This window comes from Drosophila yakuba, chromosome X (genome assembly GCF_016746365.2).
Source record: "Drosophila yakuba strain Tai18E2 chromosome X, Prin_Dyak_Tai18E2_2.1, whole genome shotgun sequence".
In the NCBI taxonomy this organism is placed as follows: domain Eukaryota; kingdom Metazoa; phylum Arthropoda; class Insecta; order Diptera; family Drosophilidae; genus Drosophila; species Drosophila yakuba.
In genome coordinates this window covers 6,986,931-7,009,701 of record NC_052526.2, presented here as the reverse complement: position 1 = coordinate 7,009,701, position 22,771 = coordinate 6,986,931, and the positions used below count along the sequence as shown (strand labels likewise).

At 39.8% G+C, this 22,771-nt stretch overlaps 1 protein-coding gene across 1 annotated transcript; it reads right to left on the bottom strand.

Moving 5' to 3' along the window:
- Window positions 1-139: 139 nt before the first annotated feature.
- On the bottom strand, window positions 140-20,997 carry LOC6524524 (protein TIS11). The gene is made up of 3 exons (XM_002100345.4): window positions 19,674-20,997; window positions 2,323-2,675; window positions 140-2,157 (listed from the first exon to the last, which is right to left on the bottom strand). The coding sequence occupies exons 1-3, from the start codon at window positions 19,755-19,757 to the stop codon at window positions 1,248-1,250; spliced, it is 1,347 nt and encodes a 448-aa protein (XP_002100381.1). The 5' UTR covers window positions 19,758-20,997; the 3' UTR covers window positions 140-1,247.
- Between the last annotated feature and the right edge of the window lie 1,774 nt (window positions 20,998-22,771).

Below are 22,771 nucleotides of genomic sequence, written 5' to 3'. Positions count from 1 at the left end.
ATTTCCTCTCAAAATGAAAAATTGTTGGTTGCTCGTTGGTTGTTGTTGGTTGTTGTTGTTTGTTTGTTTGTTGTTGTGATTAGTTGCACGATTTGCAGAGGTATATCATCAATAATATTCATATCATCCAAGATCATCATTTAACCGTAAACGTAAGGTAATTGGTAATTATAATTTATTATCTTTATCAAAATATTAACTCTCGTATGTACACAACGTTTTCTATTACATAAATTTAGCAAAAAATAATAAATTAAAGAATTTTCTTAGCATTGTTTTCTGTCCGTCTATCATTCTCATCTGAATGGATTGATTGATTAATTGGCTTGGCTTGGATTGGAAGACATCGGACCAACTCTCTACTCTCTACTCTCCTTCTCTATTTATCCACATCAAAAGTTATATATACACAGGTGCTGGCCATATATGTATATATATATACAAGCCGATAATCAATTTTTTTACATAAGACTTATCCAAAGTGCGTGGCGTATAAGTATTGAACAAAAGCGACAGGTGTGCATGGGTTCTAATTGGTGCACTGCAGTAGTTTCTATAAATGCAGGAACGATTTTCACATTCGTCGTTGGCCGTGGGTTTTGATTTGATTTGAGCAACATTCGCTGAAGATTCCCAATAGTCCTTTTTGTCATCTTCGTCTCTTCATCTTGTCTAGTTCATAAGAATGTTTTGTTTAGCTTTAGCTTTCGTGCTTGCTTTGCTTTTTGTTTGTTTGTTTTGTTTTTGTTAGTTTTTAGTATTTAGTTATAGTTTAAGATCATCGTTTGCTTGGATTGTTTGTTTGTCATTTACGTATCTATCTACCTAATTGTCCCGTAGTGTCTGTTATTCGGTCCTTCTCATATAACGATTATAACGATTACGTTTGACTGTCACAGCAATGAGAGAATTCATATCAAAGATCGGTTCATATTTAGAAAGGGGAGGGATGTATGTCTGTTGCTTGGCAGTGGCCTGCTATTTCGGTGGCGTATACTTGATACACACATGTTTTGCATCGAAGGATGTGCCCCCGGAAATCCAGTTGCCTTGGGGAATTTGGATTGGGTTTGGATTGCACTGCGAGAGTAGTTTTGTTTCCAGTTTCCATGGTATAGGTCGTTACTGAGATTTTGTCAAGGATGCGGTTTTTTGTTGATGGAGGGATGCTTTGATGGGCGTGAGTAGGATATGCTGGATGGTTGCTTTTAATTCATTTTTGTTTTGCGGACTGCCTCGCCTCGCCCTTAGAGTCCCAAGTTGGACTGCTGCTGGTAGGCCTCCACTCCGGAGCTGAGACGATTGAATACCGGCAGCCTGGGCGTATCCTCCTGCTGCATCGGTGTGCTGACGCTCTTCTGCAGCAGCTGCTTGCTGCTGCCGATGGCATTGTTGCCCGCTCCAGATCCACTGACCACCACATCGTATGGCGGCGGTGTGTGCACTGGCGAAATGGGCACATTGGGGCTCTCCGGCGGTGTGGCCGGTCCATGATGACCCATTCCCAAACCCTGACCGATGATCATGCCCTGGCCCATGCCCATGCTCATGCCCAGACCCAGTCCAGACGCCGACGATGTGGACGAGGCGGAACTGTTGCTTGTGGCGCCATTCGAGGCCAAATAGCCGTGCTGCAGCGGCAGGGCATCGTGGAACGGGAAGCTGGTCAGCGAGTTGGTGGGGCTGAGCGACAGTGATCCGGTGGGCGATTCACGGTCCGATCCTGTGCTCATGCTCAGCGGTGGGCTTAGCGGCAGATAGAACTGGCTACTATTGTTGTTGTTGTTGTTGTTATGGTTGTTGCCGCCGCCGCTGCTGCTGGTGCTACTGTTGCTACTCTGATTGCTGCTCTGGTTGCTCTTCGGCGACTGCTGTGACTGCGACTGCGACTGCGACTGGGGTGAGGACTTGGATGCCTGGGCCGCCGCCTGCTGGGCGGCCTGTTGGGCGCGGGCCTCGTCCGCATTGTGGACAAAGTGACAGCGCGGTCCGTAGGGACAGAAGCCCACGCTGTGGAAGGTGCGGCAGTACTCCGTCTTGTATTTGGGATGACGGTGCACGTTGCGCAACTCGTGGCTTCCATGGGCGAACTGGCACTTCTCGCCGTACTTGCATTCTCCGGCCTCCTCGAACGGACGGCACAGCTCGGTCTTGTATCTAAAAACAAAAGGGTTCGAAGGTCGCAATTACTTGTGAGTTCTTGTCAAGGATTTGGGCTTAACTGAAATTCAGCTGAAGCTTCAGAGATCTTGTAGGAATGCCGTTTGCTGGCATTCCTTGATCCCTTGGCTTCCGATTTCGGGGTACTCCTCCCCAGCTTACCTGGATGTGTTCATCGGCTGCTGTGGCGGCAGTGGCTCCGACTGGGTGCGCTCCAGCTTCCGGTGCAGGTTCATGTTGCCCAGGTTCTCGGTGATGGTCACCAGACTGGACACAGGTGGCTGCTGCTGCTGCTGCTGCTGCTGTTGCTGCTGTTGTTGCTGCTGCTGCTGGATGAGCTGGGCCGGCTGTGAAATGGTGCGTGTGAGGGCGCCATGGAGGCGATGTGGCTGCTGCTGCTGCTGTTGCTGCTGGTGCTGCTGCTGATCCGAGTTGACGCCGTGGACGAGGAGCATCCTTATTTCCTTGCGCACCTCGCGTTGTATGCGATCCAAATCACCCAAGTGATCGTTCATCTGCGAATGCAAAAGGCGAAAAGCCAAAAATCAATTTCTGTGTGTCTCTCGGGCGTATACGTAACGAGCGTATATTTCGCAAATATACAACAAAATATAATCAAAAAAAAAAAACTCAAAAAAAGAGAGGACGTAAAAAGAAGCGCAAGACACCGAAATGAAAAAAAAAATAAATGAAACAACAAAACCAAAAGGCAAAAGCAGCACAAAGTTAAAAGCCAAGCTTACTTTTACTTTTAACTTGACCTATAAGCAAAAACAGAAAAACCCAACACACACACACACACACACACACACACACACACGCACACTTGGGAAAAAGAAGTAGACGACTGAGAAATATTGCAAAAGGCATACAAAAATGTTATAATTTTCCAGACATTAAACACCAGAGCCAAGAAAAACCAGCTACCTCTCTTTTTTCCCTTCTGGCCTTTACTTTTTAGCCACTCGTTGTTGCCCCTTTTTCTTACCACTTTGTTACCACTCTTTCAATGCAACCCCCCCATTTCCCGCCCCCCTGGCTTCATGTCGTCATCAGTTTCGGTTTTTTTTTTTTCGTTTTTTTCCTCTCTGTTTTTTTTTTTTTTTTTTTTTTTGGGAACGCAACGTCCGACTTGGCCTGTTCATTTTCGTGCGATGCTGTAACATGTTATGCAACCAGTTAACAGACACACACATAGACGCAGAGACACTCTGATGATACACAGACTTGGGCACTTAGCCCACTCCATCAAGCGTGGCCAAAACTAGCAGCAGCAGCAACAACAACAACAGCAGGCAGCAGCAGCAATCACTACCAACCAACCAACCAACCAACCAACCAATTACATATGTATAGAGCTCAAGTTCAAGCCAACAACACGAAAGGCAGAAAAGCTGAGGCTCAGAAAAAGCGAAGCTCAAAAGCCAGCCGGAGCTACCACAAAAAGACAACAACAGCCACAACAACAACAAGATTTTCGGGGCCCCCAACACAACCAACAACCAGCAATCAACCGCCTCAGCAAGCCCCATTCCCCCATTCGTAAGCTTCCCCTGTCCAAAATGTTAAAAAAAAAAAAAACAACAACAAAAAACGAGAAAAAAAACCCAAAAAAACAACAACAAAAAACGAGAAAAAAAACCCAAAAAAACTCAATTTGCAGACGATAAACTGGTTGGCTTGCTCAACAAGTGGGAAAGAAAGGGAGCTATTGAGGGTGTGTGGCAATGTCCGTGGGTGCAAGTGGGACAGCACGAGACGGTGGCGCATGCGCAGCGAGCGAAAACAGGGTTGCCAGGGTGTCCAATTCGATCTAAAATCAATACAAGACTAGTAACTAAGTAAAAATATATGAATCAAAAGCAAGCAACATAAAAAAATTAAATATAAATTTTATGAAAAATAAAAACGGAATACAATTACAGCAGCTTTCAGGGATTTTCGTATCTAATAAAAGCACAAGGCAGTGAAAAAGTGTACGATTATTTTCACCATAAACTTTATTGCTCAAGAGAGTCAAGTCACAGGATTTAGATTTGCACTGCGGACTCGCAGATGATGCTCAACTTGTATAAATATGGAGCACCACCACACGAGATTACAGAACGATATAGCCCACTTAGAGTGTCGTTATCTCGCGAGATTGGGATGCGAATGGAACTGGGACTGAAACTGAAACTGAAACGGGGGGCTCTATGGGATTTCAAGACACATAAAAAATACGACCAGACATCAGATGTGGCACATAACAAATAAATATTTATATACATATGCATGCACATCATTTAGGTTATCTTTTGGTCCGATTTCAACAGTAGACATTCCTTGAAATTTCATGTGTAATTCCACTCGATGCCATTCCATTTTGAGAACAGGCTGGACGGGCCGAACGAAACGAAACAAAACAATTTAAATGTTCAATTAATTAATTTGCCTGGCCAATCAGTTTAGAAGCCATATATGTATACACAATGTTCTTGTTCTTGTCACCGATCGCTTATCTTATCTTTCGTCCCATTTGGCATCGTGTTCTCTTGATTTGTGCTTCACTTTTATTTCACCATTGGCATTGGCATTGAAGGGTAAGTATACTTTTCTACTTGGCCGCAAGGTTTGGTAAAAACAAAAAAAAGACTTCTTAAGTCTAAAAAGTACCCTACTATTGATGCCAAACCACTTTAAGGAGATTTTAGAACCACATTAAGTTCTGTTTACACATTGAAAGTTCTATATTAAAACGAAGAAAATGTATTGCACATAAAAGACAGCTCTCTGAAGTACTAAAAGTACGTAGGCCTTGCTCATACACATCTCTGGGTTTTCCTCTCGTTATAAGAAATGAAACCGAACTTCCTGCATTGCATCGTTAATTAGTCAGCTGACATTGACGAGCACCTGGCAACCCTGTTACTACGTCTTTCAGTTTCCCAGTTTCAGTTTCAATTTCAGTCTGTAACTCTGCGCAGACAGCAGCAAAAACAAAAAATAAAAGGAAAAATATACATAAACATTAACGAGCAAGCGCAACAAGTTTAGCAAACCTTTGGCGCTGTTTCTTTTTTATATATATATCTATATATATTTTTTTTTCTTTTTGACCAACTTCAACGCTTACGGCATCTTTGCGACTGCGGATACGGTTGCTGCCTCCTGCTCAAGCTTTTGATTTTGCTTTCTGCCTTTGGCTTGCACCAAACCAAGTACCATAAATAAGATCCAAGTTTATGCCTGGCAAATTACGATTTCTTCATTCGCAAACCGCGTAAAAATCCGTAAAAAACCGAGGCCACCCTTGAAAAGTATTACATGTGCAAAGGCACAAAAAGTACATGTCTTCATCTAATGATTTCATAATTAAATAGTGAGCCTTCACTTCTGGACTATCGTTTGTATTATCATCTGATGGATAATCAACTCATTGGGTTAACATAATACAGTTGTTACAGAGACCTTATGAACATTTTAAACTATCACTATAAATTTTGATTAGGTGATTATACTTCATTTACCTCTAATTATTGCTACGTTCTTCTGAGCTTTAAAACCAAACTTGATAGAAGTTATGATTGCACACAGATATCTTTAAAACTAAAATGCAATATTCATAAACAAAAAATAAAAAAAAAAAGATGTCAATCGAAAGTGAAAACTGGATCGCAACCCAAATTTGTTGGGTTAGCAACTTGAACAGTCCGTTTGAAAGTGAAAATCGGTATCGCTGAAGAAATCTCACTTCCGCAACGAAAAACCCAAAGATAACCTTCAAAAACACGACGCTTTTATTTTTTACGATTATTTGTGTGTCAATTAGTTTTGTTTAATTTTGCACAGCTGTTTTGGGGACAACGACGTCGGTGTTTGAATTCATGGTCAAGTTATGACTCCGATTCGTGAACTGATTTCGCAAAGAGCGGATCGCATAAACTCGATTTGTGGTGTGAGCGAGTAGTGAGTAATGGGCGATAAAATGGCAATGGCAAGGGGTAAACGGCAAGGAAAGACGTCTTTTTCTTTCCCTTTAAACGTGTTCGAGTTCGAAAAAACAAAAAAAAAACAACTTTAAGACAATCCCCCTTTCCACACACTTCACGCCCTGCGTTTCTTCGGTGCGTTTTGTGTAAAAACAAGATTAAGACCCATTTGGGCAGAAGAGCAGAGGGGGAGGGGGTAAGTGCCAAAGTCTGGGGTCCTTTTCAAAGCTCTTGTTTTTCTACTCTTTTTCTTGTTTTCCTGTTTTCCTCGTGTGTGTTATGTATTAAGCCACGCTCTCTTTCTATCGCCCACTAGCCGTCTCTTTCTACTGGCGGCTCTAAATCTCTCGATCTTGATCTCGCTATCGCTCTCTCTCTCTCTCTCTCGCTCTCGCTGTCGCTGTTCCTCTCTCCTTCTTGCGTCTAGTCGAGAATTTCCCTTTCATTTGAAAATGAAAATAAGTTTACTTTTCTTCCAGTCATGCTTCTTTGGCTTATTTTTCTACCGCTTCTTGAGTTTTTCTACTTTTCTACTTGCCGATGGAAGACTCTCTTCTTAGTCCCCCTCGCTTTCTTCCCACTGTTGTCTTGCCACTTGTGTTTTGATCGCCTGGTTTTTCTGTTTTCCGTTTCATTGTTGCGGTGGGTTAAGAAAAGAAATAAAAAAAAAAAACAACAGAAGACTAGACAGAAACAGAGACAGAGACAGAGATAGAGAATGTGTGAGTGGGGAATACTAGAAATTTGGCAAAGAGTGAAAGAGGAGTTTACGAGCAGTAGACCTTGATGCCTCTTGTTCTTTTTTTGTTTTTGCATATTTTTTTTGGCAAGTGAAAATATACACATAGTTGCACTTTAATCGCATAATTAAGGTCACTTTTAAGCTGTATTTAAGGAGCTGGCTGTTAAGTCAAAGTACTTGAATCGTTACTTCGTATGAAAACACTTTGCATGCGGTTAGTTTAGTTGATTCATTTTCGATTTGAGTTTTTCCCTATAGTTTTCAGTCTCCTAGAGCAATGCTCCTATAGCCTTTGTATCTTTCTCTGGTAACTGAGCTTTTCTCAATGCACTTTAAATGCCTTGCAACATTACATACAAATGCAGAGGTGCTGTAATAAACGTCTTAATACCTGTTTTTTCAAGCTCGTTCAGATTGCCTAACATTTACTTTGCACAAACTATATAAATTTATATATTTCTCATTGCAAGATTTGCCAATGGTATTACATGAAGTGGTATGAATACCAATGGAACCACACCATATTCCATTGAAACCATTCTATGATAACTGAGATAACTGAGTTAACTGAGATCCGCAATGGTAATCGATTCTTGGGAGATTTGGCATTACTTTTGGGACAACTCACGGCTTACATGTGGAATCAGTACTATATAGTTATGCAGATATATATGTGGCTTATTCCAGTGTATATAGCTTATCGAGTGTGTGTGTTGTTTCAGGTCTTGGCTCACGGGGCTGTTAGGTAAGATCGGCGATTGTTGTTGCTGCTTACTTGTTTGTGTCTCATAAACACGTTCACACAGATACACCCGACTTGCTGTGAGTGTGTGCGAGATGCTGAAGACCTGCTGTTGTTGGGTTTTTTTTTTCGTATTTTTTTTTTTGTTATTTTTGTTGTTTAATTTTTTTCGGTTGGACTAACTGGTTTATAAAGCCGTACCAATAAAAGCAACAACAACAACAACGTCGCGATGACGACGACGCAATATCCATAACCTCGATGAGCTAACACCAATACAATGGTAAAAATAAAATTAACGAAAAAAAAGGTACAAAAAAACAACAAACTCACACCCAGACAATCTTTATTCTGTTCATATATGCGAATTGGAAATGAATACAAAGTTATTATTGAGTGTTATTTATAATAGCCGACCAACCTGCACGAACGGCTAAAAAGAGATGGAAAGAGGCGAGGGGGCGTGGCGCTAATATATACTATGTATCCAAATACAGTGGTGGATCAGCAGATAGGATTTCAATGGCACTCATCACTATCTGTATTTCACAGCAAGACTTTTTTTAATTTATTTATAAACAAGCAGATATTTTAATCAACAACTGTAGAAACTGGCAACACTAATATTTTGCCCAGCACTGTACAGATATAAATCGCATCTATTAATCGCCCCGCGAGAATAACATTAGCAATTAAATCAAGTTATTTCCATTTAGTTAGGGATGGGTATCTGTATATATCTGTATGTATGCCATGTAGCTATAGGATCGATCGTAGCGCAAAGATAAAGATCCGAGACCGGCGATCTGAGATGCGATATATATATATATCTGATTTCCATATTTACACAGACCGCGTAGTCTTTGCGGTTCAATTAAAGTTCAAGGTAAGCTTCAAATTTTCTATGCAAAGTGCGAGATTTCTATCCAACGAAATTTGATTAGCAGCCAGACGCAGATCAAATTAAACGTAAACGAAAAACATAAAACAAAACTCTTACCCCCCCCTTCTATAGATTTATTTTTTGTTTTTTTTTTTTTTTGATTTTTTGATTTTGTTGAGCAGAAACAAAAGCAATCGTATCGCATCGCATCGCAGCGAGTTTAATTGTTGTTGTTGGCAAATTTGAATTGGTAATTAACACATGCGGCTGTCATGCGAGTTTTTCATTGCTTTTCATTTTCATTCCCATTCTCAATCGCATGCATTCCAATTCGATGTCGATTTCCATCTCCATTTCCATTTTCATTTCCATTGCATTTTGCATTGCATTGCATTGGACTGCATTTCCCCCTTTCCATTCTCGACGGCTGATCAGTGATCAGTTTTGATCGATTGATGGCCCGCAAGCACACAACAAAACAATCTAGAACAGACGATCCCCCCTTCACCCTCCCCTCCCACACGATCTGCAACTGATAAGCACACAAAGCAACATGGCTGCACTGAAAGAAAGAGCGATGCATTTCTAGCTATAACAATTAGGACATTTCTTAAAGTGAAGATCGGCGAATCAACAGCACGGATTAAACGGATAAAAAAAAAAGACATGAAATCGTTAATAAAATAGACCAAAAGTTATCTGGAAAAACATGGCACAACAAGGGTATCAAAAGTTCTAGCACTTAAGCAATGCTACGATGCTAGGGAATGGATAAATTCGTGAGCTGAACTGGAACTTTTTTGAGATGGGATTCCTTTGATTAGAAGGAAGAGGGGAAATAAATGTATTTACATAATATTATTTAACAGCCTCTGCTTTTGGGCTTTTCAAGTGATTGTATTCGATTAATATGGTTTCTACACAGTCTTCCGTTTTCAGTTTTCAGTATTCACTATTCAGTTTTGGGTTTGGGTTTTGGGTTTGGGTTTCGGTTTGGGTTTTGGGCCATCCAATCCATCGATTGAGGTCTAGGTCGTGGCGTCGAATGGAGCATTTCACATTTTCGTGTCGTTTGCATTGTCCATCCGTTCGTTCGTTCGTTCGTTGGTCGCCTGTTAATATTTGGTAAGCGAAATAACGAGGCATAGATAGCGAGAGTGTTTGCAGGGGGGTGGGGGAGGTGGGGTACAATGGGCAGAGAGGGGAAGAAGACAAGACGCATGCGCAACTGCCGCCGTGCCAGTTTCGTTTCGTTTCATTGCCAAGCGTCCGTCCGCCGTTGTCTCTTCCTCTTCTCATCTCTGCTTTTCGCTTCTTTCTTGTACGGTTTGTTGTTTCTTTTCCTTGTTTTTTTTTTTTGTTTGTTTTTGTTTTTGTTGTTGGTCGAACCGGCTCACATAATAATAATTGGCAACAACGAAAATCACATAATAAAACACAATAAAAGAAAACTTCACAACTTGGCCTTGCTAAATTCGGAGCACAACAACCATAAAAACATAGCTTTTGAACGAAATTCACGAGAAGTACAGTGAATACTGGGGCATATTAGATAATGAACATGCCATAAACGCAATATCTGTTTATCTGTTTACTATTGAGTTTAAACATTACACAGCAAGCATTTAACTTTATATTAACTTTGCGATCTACTGTAAGGGGAGCTCACTGTACAGATACAAAATCCGGCACAGAAATAACACTGAAGTGAATAAACAAAAAACCAACAAATCCACTCACAAATCGAATTTCGTATCCAAGAGAGTTCCGTCTTTAATCGATGTGCATAAAAATAAAATCAAATAAAATAAAACATAATAATCATTGTCTTCTTCTTCCTCCTCTGTCGCAACGCGTTGCGTCTGCGCAGCGCTTTTTTTTATTGCTTTGTCTCTCTCTCTTTTTTTTTTTTGCGAAAAAAAGGAAGGGAAATACATATAAAATGTTGCAATTGCCGTTTTTGTTTTGCTTAAGCAAACCAGTCAAACAAATGCAAAAGGCGAAGAGAGGGGGGGCTAATGGGGAATGATGAGGTAAAGTGGAGAAAGGGAGATGGATGATGGAGACCTTTTGCACACACACACACACAAACACGTACGCGCACAACAGCAGTGGAGCGAGAGAGAAGGAGAGGGAGAGAGCTGGGGAGCACAAAGCCACCGTTATGCAATCGAAATGGAGAGTTTCGAATGGGAGCAAAGTGGGAGGGAGACGAAGATAGAGATAGAGATGGTAGATATGTATCAGATGGTAGAAAGAAAAAGTGGAAGCTATCATTTTCAAGGTAATCTTAACCTAAAACACAAAAATTAGCTCATATTACCCAATATGTTGTAACATGAAAAGCTCCATGTTTGACCACATACATAAGCCATGCCACATTTATATTGTATATGATATTATAATTATAAACTAACACAAAACTCGTACATTTTGTTTGATTCCGGAAATTCGATTCGGACAACAACAAAAATTGCTCGGATAGTGATTTATAGCCAAACAATCCAACCGGAAAAGAGAAATGCACTTTCTGCATTTCTTTTTAACGATCAAACTCTCCAATTACATATTTTGCTGGATTGAATTACCTATTTTCCAGTTTTTTTTTTTTTTTTTTCGTCTCACGCAATACGAAAATGCACAGTTCGCATTAAAACACAGTATATTTCTAGTTCCAGGAGCTTGACTTACACACACAACATTTCGGCTAGTAACGAAGAAGCTCAAGTTTCACACGTTTTTATTGAATCAGAAGTTTATAGTCACTTGGAGTTCAAACTTTCTGGAAAATGAATTCAAGATAACCACATAGATTGCTTGTTTGCACAGATAAACCACGAAGAGTTCTTCGTGGTGCTAACACCATTATTTGTATAGGTTCGGTTTTGGGAAAACTACAATCCAAATCCAAATTCAAATGTAAAAATGAAAAACTGAACACGAAACCCATCATCGCGATCGCGACCCCTTTGCCCTTGCCTTAACCTCTGCTCCAGTTGCAACCCTCTTCCAGCACCTCTTTAGTTTTTTGTTGTTAAGTATCCCCCCATTTACAGTCGGCCGTCTGTGAGTCTCCTTATCAGACGACGGGGTGTCCAGAGCGTCGAACCTTATCGAGGGTCTCTCGTTTTCGTTTGGGTTCCCTCTGATTGTTTTGGCCTGCGTGCTTGTGTGTATGTATTTGTGTGGTGTGTGTTGTGGTTGTGGAGTGACTTTTGATGTCTCCCCCACGCTCCCGGTCCCCATCCCGATCCCAGTTCCACTACCAATCCCCATCATTCACATTTCGCTGCGTGTTTTTCCCCTGGGGACAAGAAATGCCATAAAATAAATCCCTAGCCGCCGACTGAGAACTCGATTAAAATACGATCCCAAAACAATACGATCCAATCCGATCCGATCCGATCCAATCCTATCCAAGCCGAACCAAACTAATCCGTTTCGAGGGCAAAAAGAAGGGCTGAGCTTTAATGTGTGTACATTATACATATGTATGTGTATACCGGTCAGCGGCAAACATTTCGAAATTGATTTGTGTGTTTTTTACTGTTTCTATATAAAGCCCGAATTACGAAAACCATGTCATGGATGGTGACAGGAAAACTTATAAGGGAGGGAAATGTCGAAATCAGCTGAACATAAACAAATCAAACAATGATGAATTTGATAGGTAACGTTTCAAAACTTAAGCAAAGTTATAGCACTCAGGTATAGCTATTATAATATAGATGTATTATTCCAAACTTTATGACTTTGATAAGTAAAATGATGAACAGAACATCTTCTGACCTTTAGTGTGCCCGCTTTTCACATTTTGCTGCCAGTGTGGCTGTGCTCCAACATTTACGACGTTAAGTGGGGAATTATGTATGAATATATCATCTTGTGATAAACGTAAGCCTAGCAATTTCTCTGCTTGTTGTGGCCATGTTTTTACGTTCTGTACTCTGTATTCTGTGTTCTCTGTTCTGTGCTCTCTACACTCTCTTGATTTTCTTCAGTGCTTATCACTTGGCCCGGCAAATGTATGGTATGGATGTATGTATGGCCGTGTTTGTTTTGTGAGCACATGGCAGTGGCAGTGACCCCCTTCCAATCTTTCACCGAAACCTCAACCCCAACAACTCCTATCTGTCCTATGCACACTTGTATGTGCTCTTTTCTCTCAGCCAAACCAAGTGCAGGCCAGGCACGTAAATCATAAAAAAAATAAAATAAATGAAAATAAAAGAAGGAAAAACACACATTTTAAGTATAGATTGAGAAGAAACGACGCTCTTTCTCTGTTGACACACGCGCGATCTAAAGTGCAGCTATGTATCTGTCTTTGTGTACATATGTGTGTGTTTGTATGTGTGTCTATATGTATGCGTGTGATTTAATGTGATAAGAATACTTATTATTGGGTTAGTTAGTTCATACAGTAATAATCTTTCGCTGGCTGCTGTTTTTGTTGCTACTCAAAAGCGATAAGCAAAGCGCACAACTGATATATGTATGAGCACAAGACCAACAAAAACTAACGAGAGCAATAATAACTTAACTAAGAAACAACAACGATATATGTACACAAAACTTTAACAAACAAAATATAAAAAAAACCAATATAAAACGAAAAGCGAGAGAGCACAAGTTTTTATTCAGCTCAAAACACCGGCGATTGCTCGAAAATCGGAGATTCCATTTCGCAGGCAATTGGAATTTTCCAGAAGTTACAATGAAACGTCAAAAAATAATGATTTGATAAGCCCCACTAAGTATTCGCGGTAGAATTCCATTTAAAAGATTTGTTTGGATCATCGAAAACACTTTAGTAAGCAACCAATAAATAAACTTGTTTATTATTTTCAACAGCTTAGCAGGCACGAAAAAGCGCGATAGAATTTTTTGGGGTCTAGAAGGTTTAATAAGGTGGACTATCTACAAATGCCTTTGGGATGTTTTTAATTTATATGGTACAACCCATTAAATAAAATCATAATGTGTATAGTCATTATGTATTAAGTAGTCTATTAAATTAATGTCAAATGTATTTGAAAATGAGTAGTGAATAAAATGATAGAAGACTGTTAAATAGGAAGGGCTGATATTGCGGTAAAGATAGCAAAAGATCAGTAGGTATTTCTCTACCTTTCTTTTTGGTCCCTTTTCGCAGGTTGCATTGATCCCTTTTGAGTATCCTCGGTTCTCTTTAACCTACCCTTCTTCTCTATTTGTACCCCAACTCGCTTTGCTCATTCCTTTTTCCTGCGCCAATAATTTATCGGCTATTTGATAACCCGCACAAACAAAACAAAGAACAAGAAGCGGAAAACGCTGAAAACAATCAAACAATAAGGGATACACGTAGGAAAAAAGGTGGTGTCTAAAATGCAAAATAAATAAATATAACTATAAATGCTAAAAGGTATTGAAACTATTATGCTTTCCTTTGTGCAAATAGCAAAGGTATCCTATATGTGTATAGATAGATATTAAAAACCATTTGAAACTTCATATTTTTTCCTGTGCAGAGAGAGAGAGGGATGGAGAGCAAGATCAACATGTTGAAAATGTGTTGAACACGTGGTTGTGAGGCTCTCAAAAACAAAAATCCGATCGAAATCGTGATTAAAATATATCGGGGGTTGCTTAGAACAGAGGGAAAAACAAAAAACAAAAACTCACATGTGTTTTTTGTTATCTTTGTGGTCCTGCAAAACCAGTTGCAGAGTGCACATGTGTGTGTGAGTGTGCGCCAGACAGAGATAGCGCTATCGGCAAAACCCGCAAAACAAAAGGCAAAAAGCAAAGACACAAGGGAAAAAAGCCAAACGCAAAAGCAAAAACAAAACCAAAAGGCAAAAAGCGACAGTGAATGTGAATGGAAATCTACTAAACAAACGGGGCTCTCTGCCGACGCTGACGCCGACTGCGCTGCCAGCGTCCTCATTCGATCGCGACTTTATTATATAATAGATTCGATTGGATTGGATATTTCGGTGGATTTCGTTGTGTGGACTGGATTGGCAATCAGAAAAAAAGCTGAAACACCAAAATATATATTGGGGGGGAAAAAAACCAGGTTTGCAAGCGCAACACTTTTTGTAGGGTGGCCCGCATGAAAAGCGTGAAAAGCAAATGCTAGCCAGCATAATGGAAATACATATTAACGAAATTATTAAGCGAAGCAAACTATAAAACCGCGAGAGATACAGGCGGGAATATCGTGTTCTACGAATAACAATAAGCCCGTGAATAATATAATATTCCACACATTTCCAGAATCCGGGAAAAAATTTAAACTTCAGATCGATTCTGAATGCAAAATACCCGCCTTTAACGCCACTGAGAGCAAAATCAGATTAACTGATAAGAACATATTTATTATCAAATGAATTAATGGATGACATGGTAAAAAACCGAGTTCAAAGCCCACTTCTGTCCAATAGCTTTTTTTCTGCACATTTCTGTTATTTCAATATCCAAATCGGATTTTTTCCTGTGCATGCAAACAACAAACAAACAGATGAGGGCGTGAGGGAGAGGGGGAGTAGAAGGATAGGAGGGCAACGGAGCGAGGGAGGGCGAGATGTACTTTGGCACTCAATTGAGCGGCCATTAGCAATAATACCAACAACAATGAGAACAACAGCACAGCCAAGACAATTTCAAGATTACAACAACAGCGACAACAAATGACAATAGAATATGAAGTGTCTTCGCCTCTATGCTCCATCCCTTTCTGGCCAACGACAAATGGGCCCCACTGCGCACGCCTGCCTGGCTCGCTCGCTCGCTTGCTCTCCCTCCATCCCCCTCTCTCCACCTCACTCTCCCTCGCCCCCCTTCTCCACACAAAGCCAGGCCAGAGAGAGAGCGAGAGCGCTGAGGAGCGGGGGCCGCCTGTCAAATGCGTTGGTGTGGGCGAGATAGCAAAGCGACGACAAAGGCAAGAGAGCGCAAATACATGAACATGTTGCTGTATATACACATGTATATGTGTTTCGTATTTATTTGATGTGCATGTTTTTCTTATTTGTATTTTTTTACAACTGCACGATAAGAGGACAACCGGGCAACAGCAATAACACTATTATTAATAAAAATAATAATAATAAGCAGCCAGTAGCTTGGCACGCAAATAACTTATTTATAATTTATTTTCATCGAGGCGACAGCAACAAACAATTAACGAACCATTCAGTTTCAGCGAATATTACACTGTTGCGTATGTTTTTTGAAATCAATCTATTATATATTTTGAGGCCTTTGCCTGTACAAATCTTTAAGTAAATCACTTTCCGATAAATAATATGAGATTTTATTTCTATCACAGTTTCTTTAAAAATCCGAATAAAAACCAGATATGTATGTACGTTTCTTGGATGGAAAATCGGTAGCTGTGATCCTCAATTTCAACCCCCATCGACTAATAAACTCTCGACGAACTGAGGATCCCCCCCCCTTCTTCGTCTTCCCTCACCACTATCTGCCCTCTCGCTCCCACTCTAAGGGTATCTCAAGGGTCAGCCAGTCAATATGCTGACAATGTGTTATTGTTGTTGCTGTACTCATGACTACACTTGTTGTTTTTGTTGTTGTTGCCCCGGCCTCATGTCCTCATGTGCGTTTTCATGAGTTTAAGTGCCTGTTGGTTAGTGAGTTTAGTTGATGTGCTCACTTCAGCCTTTTTATAGCCAAGCTCAATAGAAAATGGCCAGAATTCCAGACAATAGCAGGTGCATTTTCTAGAAAACATCCATAAACCAGGAACAATATATGTACATATGTATGCCTTGAAACTAGAAACTCCTTCTTATAGTCAAGTTCAATAGGAAACGGTTGCAGTCCCAACAGTAAGCAGGTGTACTTTTAGCTATTTTCGAAAGACGTTGTGAAATCTTTCCGAAAACATTGAGAGTTTAAAGGACCAAATGATTAATACAGTGATAAATATATAGGACTAGAATACATAAATATGTAACTTATAGATGTTTCAAGCTAATTTCAATATAAACTGTGTCTGGCAACACTGTCGCTGCGCTTGCACTGTGCGCCAGTGTGGGTGAGGGAGTAAGAGAGACGGAGCGAGCGGATCGGGGACTCGAGCCTGCGATTTCGAATCGGTTCGTTTGGAATGGGAATTGGGAATGGGAATGGGTATGGGTCTGGGCATATGGGCATATGCGGTATTGGACCTGGACTTTAGGGATGGGGCTGCATATTAATCGAGTCGAGTCGAGTCGCTTTGGATCGGATCGGATCGAAATGAAATGAAATGACGTTCGGCAGAGTTGAGGGTTAACGATGAAGGAGCAGAGGTGGGGGGGACAAAAAAGGAGGAGGGTGAGGATTGAAGATTGTTGCCTTTTCTGTTTAGGTAGGTAGCGATGGTGGTCGCTACACTCGCTCTTTTACTCCTCCTCCTCCTCCACCGCCTTGTACTCCTACTCCTACTCCTTTTCCTCCTCCCCCACCGATCTTATTCCACCACTTCTTCTTCTCCTTTGCGCAGCAATGGCGTCGGGACAAACACACACCGCATAGGAAGAAGCAGAAGCAGATGAAGAAGAAGAGGGAGGAGGAGGAGGAGAGAAAAAAAAAACACACAGATCAAAATAAAACGACGACGTTGTTGTTATCGCCTTGGCAGGAAATGGAATTATATTCGTAAAAAGTAGTCGCCGTTTGTCGCTCTGCAAGTGTAAGTGAGCCTCTTCTCAGCAGGAGAGGGTAGTGCAGAGAGCGGGGCGGGGGGTGCAGGGTGGAGGTAGGAGGTAGGAAAGAGAAGTAGAGTCGGGCAAAGAGTGGAGGAGGGGGAGTTTGCTGAAACGCAATACCGCTGATTACGTACGGGAATTTCGATATAACAAACTAAGCACATTTTACACATTTTACTTTTCAGCCTGAAAACGGAGAAGCAGGCAAAACAAAAAAAAACCAAAAAACACAAACCAAGCAAGCAGGCGAGATACACTACAGTGAACACACGCTACACAGCTACTATTGGAGAATAATAATAATTGCGAGGGGAAACAAGGGCATCGTAATTAAACAGACTTATAAGTTTTAAATGTAACCTAGAGTTTTACTTCACATGTATGTGATAGTCTTTAGCGAGGTTTCACTGCAAACTGCATATAATGCTCACACGGTAATACAATGTACATGCATATAAATTTCATAATAAAATCAAGACGAAACCAAGAAAAACGAGAAATTAAAAGTTATGCGAAAAAGTGAATTTTAAAGTTGGCGCTCCCTTGCTCTTCTCTTTCGGCACTCTATTCTCCATTCTGCCTTTCCATCCCTTCCCTTCTCCACTGCGCCCCTCTCCCCACTCCACAAACCACATTCCAGCCAAACGAAGTGGCGTAGTAAATGTAACAAAAGCCGAAACAAAAATATTTTTATAAATTGAAAAGCTAAGATCGTGACACTTTTGCTTTTTCTTCCATTTTTCAACTTATTGCCGAAAGAAACAAAACTTAAATTTTTTTAAAAACAAAAGAATTTTGGATCAAAGTATATTTTGCAATCTTAAATATATATTATAACTGCACTTTTGTTTTAGTGCGCAAAGGAGTTGCAACAATTTTGTGGCCTAATAAAAGTTGCGCTGCAGCATTTTTTACTTTTTATGTGATTGTTTGTTTAATTGTTTGAGTGTGTTTGTGGCGCCCTTTCGCTTTCTGCAGCAATTTGTTGTTGCTTTTGGGCTGCGGCAGAACAAAAACAAAAAAAAAATGCTGCGTAATGACCGAAAATATTAAACAAACTTCAATGCGAATAGTCGCAGATTGACTATCGGTAATCGATTGCAAAGTTCATTCAATAAGCATTTGCAACTTTATCGGACGTCAACCTGCCTTGGCCCTATTTTTTTTTATTGTTTATTGTTGTTTTTCTCCCCGCTCACTGTTATTTTTTTTCTTTACTCTACTTGACCCTTTGGCTTTGCATTTTAGTTTACGCAAATTTGCGAAAAAAAAGCGCAGGCACAAGAACAATCAAAACAAAAGTGAGCCTAACACACTGCGCCGTCTCCCTTTTCCTCTTACTTTTTGCCCCCTCTCGCTTTCACACGAAAAACCGCAAAACTTTGCAAGTAATCGCTGCAACAGAGCTCTTGAACATACACAAAATTACAAACTTGGCTCTTTCGAGAGCAATCAATAAACCAAAAACAAATGAAATAAATATTATGTATAAATAATACAACAGAAATCACTAAAAACACAAAAATCCAGCCAAAGCAAACCCGGAACTTGAGTTAATCGAATTTGTTGTCGATCAACGGCTGCGCAGCCGACGTCGCTGCCAGCAACACGCACACATGCATCACACATATATATACATACGTATAAAAAAACAGTAAATGATCACGAGTGGTGTTATTACTGTTGTTGTTGCTTTTAATGATGCTGCTGCGATGACGCCAATTGTAACAAATAAATGCGAAGAGAAGGGACAAAAAGAGAAGGTGCACAGTGTAAGGAGACGGAGAGAGAGCGTGAGCGGCAGTGGGAGAGCGCGATATGCAAGGATGCCCCGCCCCCTTCACCAATACACTTATCACAAATCCTTATCAGACAATTATTTAGTCCACTTTATAGTCTGTCGCTTATTTTCATTCTCCACCAACAGCACAACCCCCCCTCTCGGTACCTCTTATTTGTTGTTTCTTTGTGAGTTGACAAACCGAAATTATAATTATGAATCAGCTTTCAAAATGAGGAATAACAAACAACAAATGCAAGTGTAACCAAAACGGAAATATAACGTAATGAAAAATGGAAAACAAGTTATCGAAATTAAGCAAACGATGCACATATTGCCTTTAACAATGCGAAATAAAAACGGCGCAAAATGCAACTGCCGAAATGAATAAACCAAAAAATACATGTGGTTCATGCATGTTTAAAGTTGTCGACCCAAAAATATTTATTCTTTATATTATTCTTCTTAAATAATGCGTGCCAAGTGTTGGAAAATTTTTTCGTTGTGAATTGGCAATTTGAGTTTTACTAAATTTCTAGGAAACCAAAATATCAAGGGTCATTTTCCAAGAATTAATTTGCGCATAAAAATAATAGCCTAACAATAATAATTTCGTCAGACTCTACTCTTATACGATTTCATTCATAAAGCATTCAAAATAAATGTAGTTATTAAAAAATCTGGGAAACTTACCGTTACGTATTTGGATATATCGCCACGCTCGAAGTAATGCGATTCATCCTGCTCTCTTGATTTCTGCAGAATATCAGCAGACATTTTGTTGATCGGTTTTGAACAGATTTTGAACTTGATTTAGCCGTTGTTGTTTCCTTTTTTTTTTTTTTTAATTTGTTGTATTTTCCACTGGACAAGACGGAAAAAATGTGCGAATTTTTTCGTTTTGTTTTTTCAATATTTCTTTATTTTGTTGGCTTTTTCGTTTGTGTTTGATTTGTATTTGCTTTGCACTTGAATGTTGAGTTATGTATGTTGTTGTTATTCGTTCCGCGAATATTGCATTGCAACAATAAAAAAAATCAGCTAAAAAAGTGAAGAGAGCGTTTGATTAGCGACGAATGTTGAAAGGAAGAGATGCACGGGTGCAGTAGAGAGAGGGGCAAAGAGCGGGGAGCAGAAATTACACGTGCTTGTCGTTCGAATGCGTGTGCGAGTGTGTGAGGTAATGTGTGTGTGTGTCAGGATATTTTCCAGGCATATGTGTAAAAGGAAGATGAACCAGCGGCAGATATTCTTCGCTTTGCTTTGTCCCTTTTCGATATACATATGTGTGTGTATTTTTTAAAACAGCCGATCTGTTTTATTTACGTGTGTGCGCTGTTTGCTTTGCTTTTATCGTCTTCGTTCGCCTTCTCGAAAAGCGGAGAGATAAGCTTGCGCTTCGTCCCTTTCCTTCCTTTCCTCCTCCTCCTTCTCCACCACCACCTTCTCTCACTCTATCTCCCTCGCCCTCCGTGTGTGCCTAAATGTATGTATGTGTATGTGTGTGTGCGATCTCTAGTGGTGGTCGTATATCACATGCGCCTGTGTTCGTAATTCTTATATTATTGCTGCGACAGCAAACTCAAAAACAACAGAAAAAAAAAAACACAAAAATCAAATAAAAAGGGCAGCAATTGCTGTCGTTTGTGATTTTTGCCTGTTGCTTCGCCCGCTCCTTCTTGGTCTCGCGAGGTCCTTGGGACTGCACACATGCGCACATGTGTATGTAAATGTATCGAGTGTTTGCTTATTTGAACATGTTTTAACAAATTCTCGTTGCGCCTTTTGCTATTTACTTTTACTTTACACCTTTCAAAAACAATGAAAAGAATGGAGCATTTCTTGCTTTACTTTACAGTTAACTGTTATAAATAAATATTGCTTAACAACCAATTCGAATGTTTCCCGGCACTTGCAAAAAAAAAATAACAATAAAAAGGGATATGTAAGAGATGACCACTCGTATCGGATCGCACAAACACCACAAAATACACGAGAAACAAGCACACAATTTGAATTCGGCTCTCGAAACGCTAATTACTTTGTATACGGGCGCAGAGGTCCTGTCGCTCTTCGCTCGTTCGCAAAAAAAAAACACAACAAAAGAGACGCAGCACGTCCGTCAGACAACCAGCCAGATCGGAATCGAAACTTACACTCACACAAAAATGTCAAATCTCTGTTTTTTTTCGTTCGCTCGCCCGGCAGTGTGACCAGCCGATGGTTAGCCGGGAAATGCTCACCAGTGTGGCCATATGGTTTTTGGCGGAATATGACTTGGCCTCTCTTAAGGCGCTCTCTCTGAGAGAGTTCGAATTCCGTTACATTTCGATTTTTTAAATTGATATACTTTAATTGGATAGCGAATATTTACCCAGCTAAGTTAAAAAATGCTTTAAATACACATATAGTGGTAGCTTATTTACAGAATCTTGACACTTATTCAAGTTTCATTGCCCCTCTGTCATTTGACTAAGCAAATTCTCTTGCCAGCGGTGCCACCAGGTTTATTTCGAATTTTCGAAGTTATTGCCAGCGCTGCCACATTTTCTTTTACCTTTTAAAACAAGGCAACTGAATGTTGTTTATATTTCTTTAATTTGCTAAGATGTGCCTAACTACTTCAGATGCACAGATGGCAACGCCATTTGTAATCTAACTATGTGGCAGCATCAAAAGAAGCGCCATAGTTTAAATTTCATTTGTATATTTCCACATTTCAGCTCTTAAGTTCTTAAGAGTTTTTCTTGAAATGTAAAACTGTAAGCTACAAAGTTTAAAAATCTATTGTTGAAATGAGGCAAATTGATAAAAGTTGCGCTCCGTAAAGACGTTTTTAAGTTTCGCTCTCATACTATTCAATCAGAACTTGTTCTTATCAGCAATTGCACTGCAATTGGTGTTCCAATCAGCGCCTTCTGCTTGCAAACTGGTTGCTGATTGGAATGGGTCAGTGGTGCGGTGGACATCCCAAAAAGTTAATAAATAATAAAAAGCAGATTCTCACACACAGACGGACCGCGTACGTGTCATTAGTCAACAATGACGAATAAACAAAGAAATTAAGAGGGTCTAATAAATGTATTTCACATGCGGGTTGCAAAAGACGTCAGCTGAATTCGCCTTGGATCTTAAAATGACCACCTGAAAGTAAAAAATAATTACAAATCTATTGCTAGAGGAAGACATTATAGAAAATACTTTTAAGAAATATTATTTACGTTGAGTCATTATACCACTATACACTAACGCTGATAAAAAACAATTTCCCATACGTATAAGCATAATTAAAAATATTTAAAACTTTCTCCACAAAGATTCAACGTTTTTCTTACTTTTCGTATCTCATCTGTTTTAAATAATTAGCTTGATTTAAACACTTTCTAACTAATCTACAAGAATATATCAATAGAAGCATAGAAATTTGAATAACCAAACCAAACTATAAACCAATGAAATGTTTTTAAGCCACGTACTAGTGTTCATAATTAAAATGAATTATTAATGACTGACAGCAAGATGTGGAAAACACAGGCATTATGTGTGATTAAATTAAATATAAAAGCATCTTTCAACTAACTGAAAAACAGTCAAAAGTAATACAACTTTAAAATACAAAAGCATTTAAGTGGGGGAATTGAATTTTGGGGTTCAAATAAAACGTGTCGCTTGAAAATACAATTTTTATGTAAATTTTATATAGTTTAATAAAAAAACTAATTACATTCTACAATTTTAAAAAAAGATTATTAACCAATACACATAATCGCTAATAAACAATGACGTATGTA